At 40.1% G+C, this 17,704-nt stretch overlaps 1 protein-coding gene across 2 annotated transcripts; it reads right to left on the bottom strand.

The window, feature by feature from the left end:
- Positions 1 to 54: 54 nt before the first annotated feature.
- cep152 (centrosomal protein 152) lies at positions 55 to 16,363 on the bottom strand. Of its 2 annotated transcripts, none has more exons than XM_030054561.1 (28): positions 16,017 to 16,363; positions 15,729 to 15,843; positions 13,918 to 14,027; positions 13,708 to 13,774; positions 13,453 to 13,626; positions 12,854 to 13,016; positions 12,394 to 12,534; positions 11,847 to 11,986; positions 11,454 to 11,654; positions 10,890 to 11,037; positions 10,622 to 10,713; positions 10,340 to 10,503; positions 9,900 to 10,101; positions 8,861 to 8,965; positions 8,564 to 8,694; positions 8,342 to 8,470; positions 8,121 to 8,256; positions 6,887 to 7,060; positions 6,534 to 6,794; positions 6,218 to 6,349; positions 5,455 to 6,108; positions 4,318 to 4,393; positions 4,009 to 4,176; positions 3,813 to 3,897; positions 2,974 to 3,056; positions 2,408 to 2,564; positions 2,218 to 2,321; positions 55 to 2,123 (listed from the first exon to the last, which is right to left on the bottom strand). In XM_030054561.1, the coding sequence occupies exons 2-28, from the start codon at positions 15,813 to 15,815 to the stop codon at positions 1,300 to 1,302; spliced, it is 4,908 nt and encodes a 1,635-aa protein (XP_029910421.1). In that variant the 5' UTR covers positions 15,816 to 15,843; positions 16,017 to 16,363; the 3' UTR covers positions 55 to 1,299. The 2 variants fall into 2 exon arrangements, with proteins under 2 accessions (XP_029910421.1, XP_029910423.1); XM_030054563.1 differs by having other exon boundaries at positions 5,875 to 6,108.
- Positions 16,364 to 17,704: the final 1,341 nt, after the last annotated feature.

The raw sequence follows: 17,704 nt of genomic DNA, 5'->3' as shown, positions 1-17,704 counted from the left end.
TCTTTAGTCAGACCGTCAGGAATCATTGGATTTAACAAAAGCAAAAATACAAGCCATGAGTAAAAAAGGTTTATTTATCCACTATGCACAGCATAAGTCATGAACTTCATATATATACTAAAATAATTTAAATTTAAATTTAAATAAGCAGATAACTCAATAGAATCTATTGATAGCCATTGCAAAAGACAAAAAAAGTGCAGAGTATAACTGAGTATCACTGCAATGCAAATGAGTGGAATACACACACCGGGTGCTGTTGGTGCAGCAGATGTCTACCCTCTTGAGCAGAAGTTGAGGCATGCATGAACAAAACTGAGGGATGTTCACTTAAATGCAACATAATCAAAGAATTTGAGTTTTAACATTCATGCCAGCACAGTGCATCCACTCTGTCTTGAACATTTAACTCCAATTCTTTCAGTGAAACAGTCTTGGGTTTTGTGACTTTGAAAGAATGTTTTATGTCCTCAAGTCTAAAATGTGAGTTCTGTTGTAGGGTAGACTATTTTTTTTAATGTCATGGTATATCTATCAATATGCTGTAAAATGAAAAGATATTCACTGAGGACTGTAATTATTTGGACATTATTTTGTTTTGGCTCTGTTCCAATTTTGGATGCAAATGACAGCCTGACACCTGGACTTAAGGGCAGCCCGCCAGTTTCATTTTGAGGGCATTTGTAGAGAGCTCTGTCACAAATGCAGGTTTATTCAAAGCTATTTTGACAGCTAAGAGCTTTGTTTACTCTAACGCAGATCATGGTACCTGCGGCAAGTGTGATTAAGACCTGCTTGGAGTCATAGCGAAACTTGTGCATACACTGTCAAATGAGGTTCTTTTTCTTTAGAGATTCAGGCAATATGAGTGCAAGTCCTCTCAGCTGCAAATGCAAGCCCCCTCAAATGCAGTGTTACTGTGATGTAAAACATTCAAAAGTAATACTGAGGACAATGAGCCAAAATAAATAAACATGTTTATGCCCAAATAGTTAAAAGACTCCCTGTAAATGTTTTTTGTGTGTGTGTGTATGTGTGTCAAATATAAATGAATGTCATGACTAAGAGGAGAAACCACATCATCTAGCCCAGAACAGGCATTATATGTGGCCAGTGTTTTGTTTACACCGAAAGACAGACTATATATAACCACATTTAAACATTTAAACACATTTAAACACTGCAAGCAACTATGGAAGAAATGGTTCTACTGCATGTGAACTGAATACATCTTGTTAAAGGCAATTTAAGGCACCATATGGCGTACAAAACCGTTAAGTCAATACTTCATTCACCATCTTATTTTTGTTGGTAGAAAGGACTGTCAAAGCCACTGTCCTGCTGGTGCTGCCTCAGTTCGGAGAACAGAGCCTTTGAACAAACTCCCTGCTGATTCTCGCCTTCAGCGCCGGGAGTGGGCTCTCTGTGTGTGCTCATCTTTGTGCAGGGAAAGTTCAAGGCTGTGTTGTGATGTGGCATCTTGGTGATTTCATTGTAAACCGTTATGTCAGTGAAGTCTGTGGTGAAGCTGCCAAACTCTCCTGGGTCAGTGGGTGATGGAGCGTGCAGAGAAAACGGCTTCACCGGTTCAACTTTCCTTCCTGAGTAGGAAAGTGTTGGGATTTGGAAGCCTGCATTTGAGTCATCACTTATGATGCTCCAGTTGCTTTGTCTCTCATCTCTGACAGGAGTGTCCTGAATGAGGAGGGGTTTACTCTGTCGCTCTGAATCAAAGTGATCGCCTGCTTTAACAGTGTTTCCTCCCTGAAGGTACAGATCCCTACTCTTACTCCTTAGAGATGAACTGGCAAAACCCACCTGGGACGTAGACATCACCTGCCGAGAAGGTTTGTAAGAGGGGAGATGTGCTTGGCCTTTCAACCCTGCTTCCTTTGACGTCTGGTCCTTCCCAGACAGAGCAGTGTCCAGGGGGGCAGCTTTACTCAAAGGTTTAGTCCTCACTTGTAAGGGTGCTTGAATGTCTGAGTCAACGTCAGTCTGATTCCTGTGGGTTCTCTCCTCTGGTTGGATCTCAGAAACCTGAATAACTGCAGATGGCTTCCTGCTGACACTTGCTTTTCTGCCTGGAGTGTTGCCAGTGGTGGACCCAGCTGCCGATGAACCTGTCAGTAGAGAACACCAATCCACCAAACTTGAGGAAAAGACTTGACAGATCAGATTTTCCATATTTTATCAGTTCTGTACAAAAAGACTCACCTGGTAAGCTGTGGTTCTTTACAGATTTCCTTTTGAGAGGTGTCTCTAGCACTTTGGCCATGGCTGCAAGCTTCCCGGCAGCATTCATTATTTTTTTTTCAGCCCTGCGAAGACAGGGAAGTCAATGCCTTCAAACTTGAAAACTATGATGAAACAAGAAAACAAGTTAAGAATAATGATAGCTTCTTACCCTGTAGCCTGTCCTCCGTCCTCCAGTAACTCCTGCAGACAGGTCAGATAGTAGTGCCGCATCTTCCTGGCAGTGTCTTGCCTCTCCCTCTGCACCTCTGAGCGGATCATCTCTGCTGCTCGCTCCTTACTCTCCTGCAGGTACCGCAGCATGTCTCCTGATGCAGACATGTCAGTCAGCTCACACAGACAGGAATCCAGCAGCAATTATTCACATAATGTAACACCAGTTTAAGAGAGGTAAAGCAGCTTTAAGAAGCTAACAGGTTGGCTGACCAATTTAGCAATAACCATTGTTGATTGAACTGCTGGATCGAATTCTTTTAGATTACATTAATTATTAACCAGAATCAATGTCACTTGTGGTACGCTGGACGAGCACTTGTATGAATTAAATCAAATCAAATCAAATAAATAAATGAATGAATAAGTCTCAAATTGTAGTGGAAGAATGGTGATGTTTTGCTGAATTAGGTCCCAAGCTCATCCACAAGGCTCAACAGTAATTTCTGGCATCCTAAACATATTGTATGTAATCTGCAAAGGTAGAACATCATCGCTACTGACCTCTGATCTTTTCTACAGTCATCAAGTATTGTTGTTTCATCTCCTCAAGGGCTAGCTGAAGGTTTTGCTGGTTTTCAGAACCCCTGTAAGGAAGGTGAATGAATCTGTTGGCATCTGTTTATTACAATGCAGTACATATTCTGCTGTGTAGGACAATAGATACTTATTGTACAACATAAAAAAAACCCACATTAATCTTATGGCTTAAAAGGGGAAAATCTACCCAAACACAACAAGATAACACAACTAGATAACTTCACTGTTGGCTGATTCAGAGAATATTGCAAGAACATTCAAACTGTATCAACCTTTACTGAGGCTGTTAAAAATATAACTTCACCTATGAAACGAACATTGCTATGGCCTAAATTTCCTACAGACTACTGTATCTACTCTATTTTATAGTGCATTCATTCCAGGGGGCACACTACATTGTGATCTATTTCCTTCAGTGCCTGTAAAGACATTTTTTGGTTCTGAATACAAAATCAAAAGTGTAAATCAGAAACTGCAGTTCTAACACCTAAAGCCTAAGCACTGATTGGGTTCAATTTGTCCCTTTAAAGTACTAATTCCACTACAAGGACAAACCAAAAAATTTTAAAGCATTCAAATACATTTAAAACATTTGTACATTTAACTGTCTTATAGGATCTCAACTGATTAACGAGAGGAAAAATGCCCTCAATCAAATAAATTGAAAAGGATAAAAAAGGGAATAAAGAAAAAGGAAAAGGAGAGAAAAATAATCACAAAGCTAAACAAAGTCAGCAGTGGGGCAACAGTCTTTTAAGGGTGGCCTGTATTGGGGAATTACTGATGAAAAAACAAACACACACCCTGAGGATTCTTTGGATCTTCTCACTTCCTCTAGTTGGAGCAGATGGTCCTCCTTCACCTGTCGTAAACTGCCTTCATGCTCAGCTTCAACAAACAAGAGAGGTGTATCCCATCAACATGAATCCACAGAGAAAGCAGGTCAAATAACAGTTTAAATACCAGTTTAAGAAACATTCATTTGTATGTGTAATATACCTGTAAGCTGCTGCATGGCAGCCTTGTGCTGTCGGACTGTCTGCTGCAGTTGGCGGCAGGCTTTCTCCAAGTGTCTTTGCAGGTCCTGGTTCTTCTTCTGCAGCTTGCCTAAAGCCTCTGCACACTGCTTTCCACAGCGAGCCTGCTCCGTCGTCCTGGACACACAGCCTGAAAAATGGGATGATAAAAATACATTAATTGGTAGCAGGCACTGTACCACATTTTAAATCAAATATGGTAATCCTACATGTCATATACAATGATTAGACAAGAGACCATAGGAGAGACAGGTGAAATCCATGATATTACTTTGTATTTTGTCGATTTCTCTCTCATGGTGTTCCTGGGTTTCTTTCAACACACGACTCAGCTTCTCCTCACTTATCTATGGAGTCAAAACCCCCAAAGGGGAGAGCAAGTCACAAATATTACACACACAGAAAAAACATAAATATGGCATATTCAGACAAATCAGTTACACCCTGACACATTTTAGTATAGCACTTTAAGGTCCAATCTGAATGTTCACCCTAAGACATGAGCCCAAACAGACTTTCAGTAACATCACTTGTGGCTTGTGAATGGCTGAGTGTGAGAATTTAAGGGATTAAAGGGGCATAAATGAGGAACGTGGGACAACACACCATGACATCACAATACCTTAACAATGATACCACTTTTGCCACTCTGCTTCCTAATATAACCATTACAATTTTTTTTATCCTTGAAACTTATTCCCTTTAACATAATTATGTTCAAAGTGTAGGTCAAGTATCAAATCCTTGGTAAAGTCTCAATAAACCTGAATATCTTGTTTTCAATGCAAAACAATTATAGAACCTTTTAAATGTACTGAAATTTTATGTTCTGAAGATATTTTGCATGGGTGATTAAATATCTATTTTAATATAATAACTGTGTTACCAGTAGGATAGCATGGCATACAAATAGTATGACCAGAACCAGAAAAGTAACACTTGTTTGAGGGAATTAGATAGTTTTGCAGGAATTTTACTGGCATCAAAATTATGGGAGAATGAATTCTATGACGCCTCTCTTCTCAAAAACAAATTTCAGCTGAAACAGCACAATATTTTGAATCCATTTAACTCTACAAGATTTCCGCAAATGAGGAAGAAGTGCTTATCTGTGAATCAGGCCCACGATGATGACGATGTAGACTCAACCAACAAATTTGATGCTTATTCTTATCTTGCTTTCATGTTTGTTTGGTTTTTTTTTTTTTTTTTTTTTTTTTTTGCTTTTTTGGCAGTTGAGTCTAAAGGGTCCTCATTTCAATGCAACGCTGCAGCATACTTTTAATTAAAATTCTGAATTTGGCATTCAGGTGACTAACGGCGCAGAACCAGACCTGCTCATAAGGACAGTGATTGGTACCAAGACCAGTCTCAGCTTTAGAGAATAGTTACTCCAACAACAACTCACTTTCTTCCACTCCTTTTTGGCTTGGGATACCACTTTGGTTATTATATCTTTGCAGGATGACTGAATGATGTGTGTTAAAGTGCCCTCTGAGGTAGCCCCACTGGCCCTCTTTGATTCTTCAGTATTCTGCTGTCCTGTGTTTGGCTCCCTGAGAAGTTGTGCCTGCAGCTCTACCAGTCCGTTCTGAAGCTCTGTTAGAAAATCCTCCCTGATCTGCCTTCTGTATGCCTGCTCCTTCTCCACCTGCTGGCCTCTCCACTCCTCCTCTCTGGCCTGCAGAGCCTTCTGCAGCTCAGCCTCCATCTGCAGCAGCAGCTCATTCTTCTGGAGGCTGGCCTCCTCTCTGGCTTGTTGTAAAGCCTCATCTAGTTTTCTTTGTTGCTCTTGCAGCTTGGTGTTGTATGCCTGCTCACTGCGAACCTGGATGATGGAGATCTCCTGCTGTTTGTCTCGGGTCCAAGAGGCTCTAGCTCCAGCCAGCTCAGCTTTCAGCAGGGCAGCCTGCTCTGCTCTCACTTGCTCCAGCTGGCTCTGGAGAGCTGCCACCTGTTCTTGGAGCTCTTCTATCCTCTGGGCTCCAGACTGCTGCTCCTCCAGTTGGCTGCTGTGCCTCTCCTGCCACTGCTCCTCTGCCACCCTCAGGGCCTGAGACACCTGACACAGTCAACATTGGGGAAAAACAGATGATCAGAAGATTAATACTGATTAAAAGGTGGTCACACTAACTTTGAGTAAACTTGAAAAAGATAAAAGGTTGTGTTACCTGTTGTTCTAAAAGTTTCTCATGAAGCTCTTCCCATTTCTCCCTCTCTTTTTGGAGAGTGGCTTTGTACTCTGGTAGTGAGGTCAAATCCTCAAGCCAGCGGCTGTAGGCTCTGGTTACAGCACCTTCAACCTGTTATAATCCCATGTTTAAGTACACTACTGCCCATGACCATTTGAAATACCATAAATATAGATGAAATTATACAATTAACAGGAAAAAAACACAAGATGAGCAACAAAAAAATATTAAAATACATGTACTCATGGTACCATAAAATACTTTGCATAATATACATTTTAAAAAGCCCACTGACCTGTTTGGCCATGTCCTCAAGGTGTTTGTCGTGAAGCTCTCTCTGGGTTTGTTTCCTGGCCTCCTCCACAGCTTTGCGTTTGACTTTGTCAGCTTCCAGCTGCAGCCGTTGTTTCTGGGCACTGAGCCTGGAGTCCAGCTCCTCAACAGTAATTATCACGCTGCCGGCCTTGCTCTCATCTGTCTGACAGGTTTCCTCAGCAGTCTCTGTGTGTTTAGCTCTCTTCGCCTCCTCCAGCCTCCTGACCCAGGTACTCTCCATCTGCACAAAAGCAAGAACGCATTTCAAATGTGACAGGAGAAATCACCATGAGGAAGCTGAAGGAAGTTGACACAGAGGGTGGGATGTCCTACCTTTTGCAACTCCTCCTGCCAAGCAGCTTTGGCTGAGGCTACCTGCTGTTGGATCTCTGTCTCCTTCTCTCTGGACCAGAGAGCTTTGAGCTTGATTACTGAGGCCTGATGCTGTGCCTCCAGTTCAGTCCTCAGCTTTTCCACAGCCACACTGCTCTCCTCTCTCATCTTTTGCTGTGAGGGACAGCCAGTCAATAGTCTTTGTTAAACAGATGCAACTTCAACTCTATGAAAACTAGTTTCTTGAGAATGCAGCATGCCATAGAAAACACAATCACTAAGTGCATCCATGCAAGACAGACAATGCTTTAAATCCCATTTAAGTATATACATAAAAATAAATTACAACGCTAACTACTAGAATACAGGAAAAGGCTGACTACATATTCTGTAGATTGCAGAATTTACGCAAGAAATAAGCCCACCCTGTAGAAAAAATGCTCATTCACTGAGAAAGTTCGCCATTAAAATTTGAATATCATGAACTTGCCACTAGATGTCACTGACTAGTTTGACAAGTGGCGTGTATGATGGAGCGTTTGCTGGGGTCTGTCAGATTATGTCCAAATAAGGAAACATCCCTGCAGCTGAAAGGCCATCATCATGTTAATAAGACAACCAACACTGGCTCTAAAGATGCAGATTAAATTAATAAAAATATTATTTCAACATGGCATAAATAGTTGTTGGGGCTCTTATTTAAAGGTGAACAATTTTTGTTATGGTTGTTATTTCTTTTTATAGCTATATACACTGTAAGATAAAGGCAATTTTCTAAGAAGCATATCTACAAAATTTACTATTTGACAAGCTCTTGTTTGATTATACATTATAATACAGAATGTGTGCACTTTATCAATACTTTTGTAGATACTTTCACTTGATTGATGAATAAATGTTGTCTCATGTCTGCAGAATATTAATTTAAATTTTATAGAGAATTTCAACAGAATATATACTTTAATACTCACTGTACATAAAGTGGAATTTGCTATAAGTTTTCTCATGCTCATTAAGGCCAAGGGTAAATATCCATCAAAAACAATCTATTCTGTATAATACAATCATCTTCACCCTGTGATAAAGGCTACTGAAAATAATGCTCACTTTTTCTTTTTATATGTAAAAAATACCCCTGAATAGCTGGATACCACAGACATTATGTGCACAATGCTAATAGTCAGTTTTTGTCAGTTTTGTATACATTTGGACCTGAAGGTGGTGTGTATCATACCTCGTTTTCTCTCATTAAAGCTTCCTCCCTCTCCCTGCGGTGTTGGCTTTCTTCAAGCAGGTCCTTCTCCTTGCAGACTGATATGTAACATTCTTGCACAGCCACCATCTTGTCATTGGCCTCAGACAGCTGGGTTCTGTGTAGAAAGTAGCAAGCATTGTAAATGACTGCAAAGACTCCCAGATAATTAAGATTCTCCTTGGCAAGTAGTGAGGGCTTACTGTAGCTGTTGGATCTGCTGCTGGTGCTGTGCAGTGAGCTGATCGATCTGAGCTTCATGCTGCAGTATGAGCTCTGTTCTGACCCGGTTCACCACGTCGTCCCTGTACTGCTGCTGAATACGCTCCGACCTTAACAGAGAGAGAAAATTTAAAGGAGGGGGTGCATAACAGTGACTGAGAAAAAGAATATAATGAATGTACCCTTTTCTCTTCATGCCCTACCTCTCAGCAGCCTCCTGCTTCTCCTGGTCCAACTCTTGGATCATCTCCCTCATCTTGGTACACAGCTCCAAGTTGGCAGCCCTAACCTTCTCCTCACTCTGCTTCAGCTCCTTGTTCTTCTTTTCGAGGGACTGGAGTTGGGACAGAAAGGCACGAACATGAATGAAGAAACATAAAGAAACACAAGACAAGACAATCCTTCATGATTTATTTAAAAAAAAAAAAAAAAGCAATGCACCATAAGAATGTCATTATAAAATGTAGATTCATCTGATTTGATGAGAAACTTAAACGAACCTGCACTTTCTCCTGTAAATGTTGTTTGTCTTGCTGCACTTGTATCAAGTCTTTCTGAGATGCTCCATTCACGTCCAGATGCTTGAACTGGCTAGTCCCTCTTACCTGTGGAACATAGGCATCCTACACTTATATTATCATTGTCTGCATCAGGTTATCATTTTATCTCTTACCTGCTGTTTGTGGACACTGATCCATTTGTATAAGTACAAGTTATTTTTATGTAATTTGGTTTCTGCAGCACAATTTCATTTTTCTATTTTTTCTGTCACTTTTATTTGTATACCTTTTTAGGTTATAAGGACCATACGAGTGATTTTGCATGTTTAGCCTAATCTTCAAAATGTACACATTTCTGCTAATCTTTTCCCAGAGCAAGCAGTCATACTATCTAACTCCGTTATGACTTTTCCAACATTTACCCAATCATTGTTTTCCATTCATTCCGCTACAATACAAAAATTAACTTTCAGCCATAATAACACCGTTCACATTAGTTTTCCTAAAAGAAGCAGTACCATTTTGTTTTAATAACTTGAAATTGGGTGGAATGTAATGGTCTCTCTGCTGGAAAATAGTCCCTAGGGAAATATTTGCTTTACACAGTAAATTATCAGTTCCGTGGTTTATGAATCGCAACAACTTTGTTTGCCGCAGAAGTAGAACATAATATGGTGAGTGTTTTAACCAAAAATTCTAAATGTAGGGATGTTGATTATATGCTGTGAAATCTTTGGTACCCCTGTATGATTTACAAATTGGTTTCTTGTGATATAGAATGTGGGTAAATTGTAGTAAATAGGCCAAACATTAAAAATCACTGGTATGGTCCTGTAAGATACTTTCATAAAAGTTTCATTGTCTGACCTGTACGATGTGCATTTCTTTTGTCTCAGTGTTTTAAACATTTAAATAAAGAAATCCAATGGACCAAACTGCTCCAGCCTGAACAACTGAATAAAATGTATATGCTTTTTCACATCTTTTTCAGCAATGCAAAATTAAACTGGAGCCTGGTGATGTAGGCTGCAGTCCTCACCGAAGAGCTAAGCTGGGCTTCATCCAGCTGGGTCTGCAGCTCATCCACACGGGCCTCAGAGTGCTGCAGCTCCTCCTGAAGGTGGCTGATCTTCTGCCTCTTCCCCTTCAGACTGGCCAGGCAGCGCTGCATCTCAGCCTTCAGCTCCTGTAGCACCTCGTCCTTGGACAACTTAGGGTCCGAAAGGTCAGCCAGCGCAGTACTGAAGTTGGGGCATTGCAAAGTAGAATGAATGAGGTACTATTTATATGCATATTTGTACAAAGAAAGGAGGTCACACACTGTACAAAGAGACATGCAAGATGTATGATGGACTATCTTATGAGACATTCTGTATATAAATTCAGTATACATGAATACAACTTCCTTTAAATTTGGATGTTGTGCACTTATAATTCCCTTGACTGTCATATTGCAGCAATGACAGTACCACTGTGTACCTGTGAAGCTGGCCATTTTTCCAGTTCGCTCTCTTCAATCCTAAATCCATACAGGATTCAGACAGCTGGTTCTCCCAGTCACCATTCAGTTCTAACGCAATAACACCATGCTTCACTGCAGATTCATAGATTGTGATCTGCTCCTTCAATTCTGACAGATCCTCCTAAAAATAAAATGTAAAACAAAACATAAAAAACGATGATCTGATTTTAGGAAGCACTTTTTTTAACAAATTGCATTTTTAGGGTAGCCCCATCCTGGGATGAAAAAAAAATGCAAACCTGTAAAACTTTGGTCATATTTTCACTCAAGGCTTTGGCAGACTGAGCTTGCTGTAGTTTGATTTGCATCTGACTCATCTCCTGCACTGAACCTGTAGAGAAGAGCAACAGATAAGAAAGAGGTCATTTTGAATTGAGCAAAATGAAAAGTAAGGATGTGTGCTTATGTGTTGCTCATTCATGCTCTGTATCAAGTGATATCTGGTCAAAAAGGCAATATGTAGGAAAATTATGTGGTGGCATTTCACAAACAGACCCCATCACCCACCTGTTTGCAGCAGCTTGGCACACTGTTGTTGACTCTCCTCCAGACGCTGAGTGAGGGTGTTGATGACTCCAGCTCTCTCCAGTTGGTCTTCCTCTCTCTGGCGCTCAAGCTGCTTCAACTGCTCCCGTAACCTCTGGCTAATGTCAGTCTGGAAACGACAAAAACAACAGACACCTTGTTAACAGTTTACCATCCACAGTTGGACAGTGCAACATATTTGTGTCCTTGAATTCATAATATACTGGAATGTAGCACTGGGCATGAGGTAGAAGTGTTGTCTTCTCCTGGTTTTAAAGGCAATATTACAGTAATGCAATTTTCTGAACCTATTAGACTGTTCTAGCTATTCTATTATCTGCCTCTATGTGCTTGATCATCATGTCTTCATTACCAACAATTTACTAACAATCAAAAATTTCTTGTATAATAACTAATGTAATAATAATTATCTATCTGCAATGTTGTCATAATATTTTGATATTTGATTGTCCATTTCACCCAGCCCAAGTAGACACCTTAATCTCATTTCCAATAAGTTTGTCACATGCCAGTAACATGACTGACCTGTTCCTTCAGTGCCTGAGAGCTTGAGTCAAGCTTCTGCTTTTCTGCCAGTAGTACAGCCTCGTGCTGTTCCCTCATAACTGCAAGGTCTCGGTCATGCTGCTCCCGCACTCTGGACAGGGTGTCAGAGCGACACAGCTCCAACATCTGCTGCTTCATGCTGTCTACTGCAGCCTCCGCCACCCTCTGCTTCTTCATGTTCTGCAAGCAGGACAAAACTATGTCTCCACTAAAAACAGAAACCTCTAAGAATGCCTTCATTATATGGGACTTCTCTCCCACTTAAACTCTAACTTCGAGCTGAAGGACTCTGAAAAAGTGATGCAACTTGTCCCAAATTCACTTTAAACAACTTCAGGACAAAGTAGCAGTGTCACTAAATGCAAAACTTACCTCATGGTCCCTCTCATTCAGTGCCTGCACCTGCTGCTCCAGTGACATCACTTTGCTTTGCATTTGAACCTCTCTCTCCTTGGCCTCTTCAATCAATCGACTGGACTCCTTAAGACTTACTGCTAAGCCATCCTTTTCATCTATCAATAAAAACATATCCTTGAAGGCTGCAGCACATGCAGTAAAAAACAACAATATAATGGAACTGTCATGGAGTTTCCAAAGAGGTCTAGGGAAAACAAAATATATTTGGAATGGTTTTACAAATGTCAACCCGGAAATTATAGGCTGCATAAAGATGCTGATGTTTGATGTTTTTTACTTAATTTTTTTCTGTCCCAGAACTTTGCATTTCAGCTTTTAACTGCAGGACAAGACAAAAGAGTAACCAGTTGTGATTGGTAGTCATATTAAATTGCAATCCAAAATCCCCATGCTATTAAAAAACAGTTGTATCACATTATTCTTTTATCATATCATATATCATAATAAACTATATAACAATTCCTAGCACAAATTTTGCAAGTAAAAATTTTGAAACACATACCTTTGACTATTGCAAACTGATGCTCAAGGTATCTCATATTGCGCCTTGAATCCTCTAGCTTTCGCTCCAACTCTTCTATTTGTCTCTGCTGAGCCTTGTTTAAAATCTGCAGCTGGGCAAGCTGCTCCCTCTCAGCAGTATCTGAAACACAGCAGAAGATATATTCTGTAAATATACCAAGCTGTATAGAGACAGTGATTTATAGCTATAACCGCAGGCAGTCAAGGAGGGGAGAAGGGTTAGGAAGTTACACTAATACCAAAGGACACTTTGATAGTAGTTGTTGAGAGAGAGGAAAGTCCATTTTTGTTCAATTTACCCACTTGAGCAGGTTTGCCCAGCCAGGTCAAGGACTGACTTTCAAATCACAAGCTCACTTTTCCAGCTATTATGTGATTTTCTTGTCACTGTATTCATTGTGCTATTAATCCAGCAACAAAATCAATATTGTAGGACTCACTCTGTGCCGAGTCGAGGAATTCTCTCTGCAGATGGTCAAAGTGACATTCTTGGTGAGCATCCTGCGAGTTAAACATTGGAGGCTGGCAGGCAGGTTGGTGAGGGTTATAGCTGGCCTTGTACTGATCCACCCTCCTGTCCCCTGATCCAGGACAGTCAAAATTCTGAGGGTCAAAACAAGACAGGAAACTGAATATTTCAAAGAGAAATACAATTGTGTATAGGCTGTACCTACAGAACAACAGATCCAATAAAAGTCTCTTAACCAAGGTGAAATATAACTACAATGCATTTACATTGTCAGGTAACAACATATGGAATTACAGATTTACTGTCAGACATGAGTAACATTCAAAATTATGAGCCACCCAGTACTTAAAATGCACATTCTTAAAGTAACAATCTTGGATAGGTGTGTTTTTGGTCTCAAATGACAATAGCTTGAACCTAACATTCCAATCATTTGAAAATGCCTCCTGGTCTTGTCCTGGTCCCTGCACATTTGCCCCTGCGTCTTATCTCTCTGTCATACTGCACAATGTTCCAAGCACCTTGAGGGTATGATTTAGATGGATACTTGTCTGTGATGAAATCACTAACCTCTGTAGATTTTTCTGTGCCCATGCTGGAGTATTTATAGTCTCCTTGGTTGAACTGACAAGCCTCAGACTGCTGGTTCCAGGTATGAGGCAGAGGTTGACTTTGTGGGTGACCAGCTCCATTCCCATAGGCATACTCATGATCAGCGCCATGCTCATAGTCAACGTGATAGTTCTTCAGACATTGACAGAAAACACAATTAATTTTCAAAAAGCAGAAAGGAATTCTACCAGTAAAAGCAAAACCAACAAATACCTCAGCATGAGGGGCAGGTCTTGTTTGAGCTGACCATTCACAATGCCGATTCCATGTGGACTGTGGGCTGAGTGGACAGTGCAAAATTAAATAAAATAAATAAAGCATACTATTACAGACAGATTTTGGTACCTATGACTTGTTTTAATTGCATCAAAAAATTACATCCATTAAAATGTGAATGACTCTGCAACAAAATATGTATGTTACCTATTGTCAATGTTTTTATTGTTGCAGGGAGAGTATTCCGGTTCTGGGGAGGAGGAGTCCCTGCTGTCTTCCAGCATGTCATCAGGCAGGTCTGTGAGCAGCTTGTGCAACTGCAGAAAAGCAGCACATGGAAATGACTCACCAAGGTTGCTCCGCAACCGGGTTAAATAGTAACTCAGATTTAAAAAAAAAAAAAAAAAAAGCAATCAACCACAGCCTGGCAAACAGTGTCTTAGGAGGCAGGTTACATTTGTAGGGTTTCATTCTATCCGTTGCAACATATCTATGGTGAGAAATATTTTATGTGAAATTCATCCTCATTATCTTAAAAGTACAGGTTATACCCCCCTAAAAATACCTTCATTCTCACCAATATGTTTTTGATTAGTTTTACTTTCATGTTAGCAAATCATTCTGCAAGAGAAGCTGTCACTCTTAAAACTCTATTTGATAGTTCTTTCCATAAACACCATCCAATAAATACATGGAAACAACAACAAAAAAAAAAATACTGACAGACAACCATGTCTTGTTTTGCAAGATAGCTTAGCTCTTCATGACACAAACACTGAAAGCAACTCTACTCAATGTCAGCAGCAGACTGAACCGGCTAACATCTAGCTGTGAGTGATGGAACAAGCAGATCCAGACTAGTTGGACTTACTTCCCACAAGCATTGTTGAATATTCCTCACATCCTCCACTGTGTCGATGACCGAGGGACCCATATTCCACTCAGAGATTTAAGATTCAAGAAACACCTCTGCTTCAACTGCCAAGCCACATGATAACCCTCCAGCCTAATCTTGTACACAGAAGACCTTCTGTGTGAAAAATCCAAAACGTGCCTGGCATGTCGTCCCTGTGGTATTGCTGTGTTTTACTCCCAAAGAACTCCATTGTTTAGACAAAACATATAGGAAGGTTAACTGGAGCAGAAACATTCTAATTACTAGCGACAAATATTTTCCACTTGACCAACTTTTGAGAGCCTACTCTAAATAATTTCCCATGTCAGCATTAATATTTTGCAAAATTACAGTCCACTGAAAACATAGTCGATGACAGTATATCTACATGCTAGATTACTCAAGTACAACTGGGTTCTAGCTTGGAAATCAGGTAACCTAAATAAGAGAAAGTAGCGAAAACACGGGGCAGAGCTAGTTTCAGTGCGACACACCTGGAGGGAGGCCCTCTCCCTGAGCCAATAATAGCTCAGGTTCATGGTACAACAAATTATTGAGGCATGAGTAACACAGCATGCTTGTGTAGCACTGGAACAAGCACTGCGCTTGAAATACAAGCACAACTATATAATGCTTCCCCAGTCAGACAAGGAGCAATGCAATATCATTTCATATATTCAACGTGAAGAACTGAAAAAGACACAACAATGGCAAATGAAAACACCAACATAAACTATAAGATGACATATGTATAACATTGATGCAATAAGATGTCGTCCTCTTAACACTGAGGCAAACAGGTAATGCCACTGCAAACAAACTACCAAAATATCAGCCCTAATTCATTGAACCAGCTAGTAAAAGAAGTAACATTATGATGCACTGTGTCATCATCTATCACAGAAACTAAATGGGAATTAATTGGTAATTCCCATGGTCATTCAATTTCTATGTCATGGACTTGGACTATGTCATGGAGCAGTGGTATTTAGTTAAATGCATGAATGGACAAAGCAGCAGAGCTCTGTCAACTCCAGCACCAACAACACAGCCTGACAGTAGAACCGAACAAGTGATAACACATAGGGTTACATTAAATCACTTTGGATAAATGTTGCTGCACCTCTTGCTCTCTTGCATAATCCTCCTGGTCGTATTCTTCCTCGTCATGTTGGGTTTGAAGAGCTGCACTGTCAAAATCTATTGACATGGTGCAGAGCCTGATGATGCGACGTGTGCTGAGAAAAGACGTGTAAAGCAAACTTATTTAATGGACAAAGCACGACAATTAATAACTTTGACGGTTAAATTCAACGTAATGATTTACTGAATAACGTTAGCTCATTTTGCTGTCGTCGTTTTAATATCAAACAATCCCCATAACAAAACAGACACATTTCCTTAACTTTACCTGCTGGTTTTAATCAAGCAAAACTTTCCTCGGGTGAAATTAAATCCCTTATTCGAGGTACAGTATCGCTGGTTCTGCTTGCTAACTGTTAGCTAGGTTAACTGTTACTGTTTTAGCTACAAAACAGTAAGGTTAGCTAACATGGCTAGCTAACTCCTTAGCAACAATAAAGAGCCAGACAACCATTTCAGACACCGTCTTCCGCGCTTCACAGATAAGGTGCGTCAAACGGATCTGCTCGAAAATGTATAAGCGTTTGGCAAATTGCGTTAAAAGCATTTAGCGGTATCTTCTGTGCAAGCTGGCTCGGTCTTAGATACTTTTCTAAGCTGAAAGCTAGCCGGCTAGCCAGGTTTGACTTTCTCTTTAAGAACAGCAGGCTCGCCCCCTTTGAAAAGTCGCGCGCACTAGCCGCGCCAAGACACCCTGGTGCCCATTGGCCGTGCTGCGCCTGCGCTCCTCACGCCAGGGTGATGATGATGATCTTCCTCTCATGTCCATATCATGACATGAGAAGAACATGAAGAGTAAATATGTTGTTAGCTGGAAGCTTGCCCACTAATCTTCTTCCTACTACTTCTTTCTTTCTTTCTTTATTATTCCGTACGTTTTTTTGGCACGTAACTACTTCCACATACTTAGTGCTAAAAATTTCATTCAAACTTTAAAAATTCAGTTTCTTTGTGTGATGTTTGCTTGTATTCAACTTTTTGAAAACTTTAAAACTTTTTTAATTATTTAGCTTTATTTACACTTTTTTCCTCATAAAAAAGAATGGGACAGCTGCTCCAAAATTCAGCAATATTCAACGATTTGTTACTCTGTCATACTTTGAGCTAGCTACTTCATTCAAATTTTAAACTGTTCACCTTGTGGCTTAGAATTTTTCAACTTTTCAACCTTCTCAGAGCTTTTACAACTTGTTTTTTATTGATAATTGTTTTCACTATTATTTTTATAATGGGACGTGACTTCAAACCCACCCATTTTCAGTCTGCTTTCATAGTTTAGGTTACAGATGTCATTCATTTTCAGCGTCTTTCAGCTTGCCCACGCAGTTTCCCCAGAAACTGCATTTTTCTAGTTCTTATTATTGTTCTTATCTTATATATACAGATACATACATACATACATATATGTATGAATCTGTATGTATGTGAAATGTATGTATCTGTATACATAAACTCTATTCAAGGCAAGGGATTTACAAATCCAGAATGGATAACAGTGTTGTGGCAGACCAGCCAAGCTCTCATAACATGTCATTTAGGCTATTAGTCCCTTTCATTGCATGTAAAATCTGCAGGAAACACTGCATAAGCATGTGTGTGTTCTCTTATGAAAAGGGCATTCATACTGTAACTGTGGTTCCAGAAAAAGTGAATAAGAATGAATGAATAAGGTTACTTTGCCGTACCAAGGTTGGCATAGCAGCGTCTGGGCCATTTTATCTTACTTAATCCACTTTAATAGTGGTAAGGCAACGCAATGACCACCTCAAGGCATCCACACTGGGTGCATTAACACATCATATTTCACTTTCAGATGAAGTGGCATCTTTTGTTTCCACCACCTTTTGTTTCCACCTTGTGGTCAAACATTGACATAGCAGTTATGGGCTCCTTGGATATAGAATTGGACAATAAGCAAGCCCAAACAACACGAACGTATTTTCAACACCTATTCAC

Source organism: Myripristis murdjan, chromosome 6, assembly GCF_902150065.1.
Source record: "Myripristis murdjan chromosome 6, fMyrMur1.1, whole genome shotgun sequence".
NCBI classification, from domain to species: domain Eukaryota; kingdom Metazoa; phylum Chordata; class Actinopteri; order Holocentriformes; family Holocentridae; genus Myripristis; species Myripristis murdjan.
The sequence above is the reverse complement of the archived record's forward strand: the minus strand, read 5'-3'. Positions and strand labels throughout refer to the sequence as shown.

Coding starts and splice junctions, on each gene's coding strand:
- cep152 (XM_030054561.1), bottom strand. CDS start 15,815: ATGTCAATAGATTTTGACAGTGCAGCTCTTCAAACCCAACATGACGAG. Junction 11,655..11,846: donor TGAATGAGAGGGACCATGAG/GTAAGTTTTGCA, acceptor TCCTGCTTGCAG/AACATGAAGAAGCAGAGGGT. Junction 2,322..2,407: donor GACGGAGGACAGGCTACAGG/GTAAGAAGCTAT, acceptor CTGTCTTCGCAG/GGCTGAAAAAAAAATAATGA.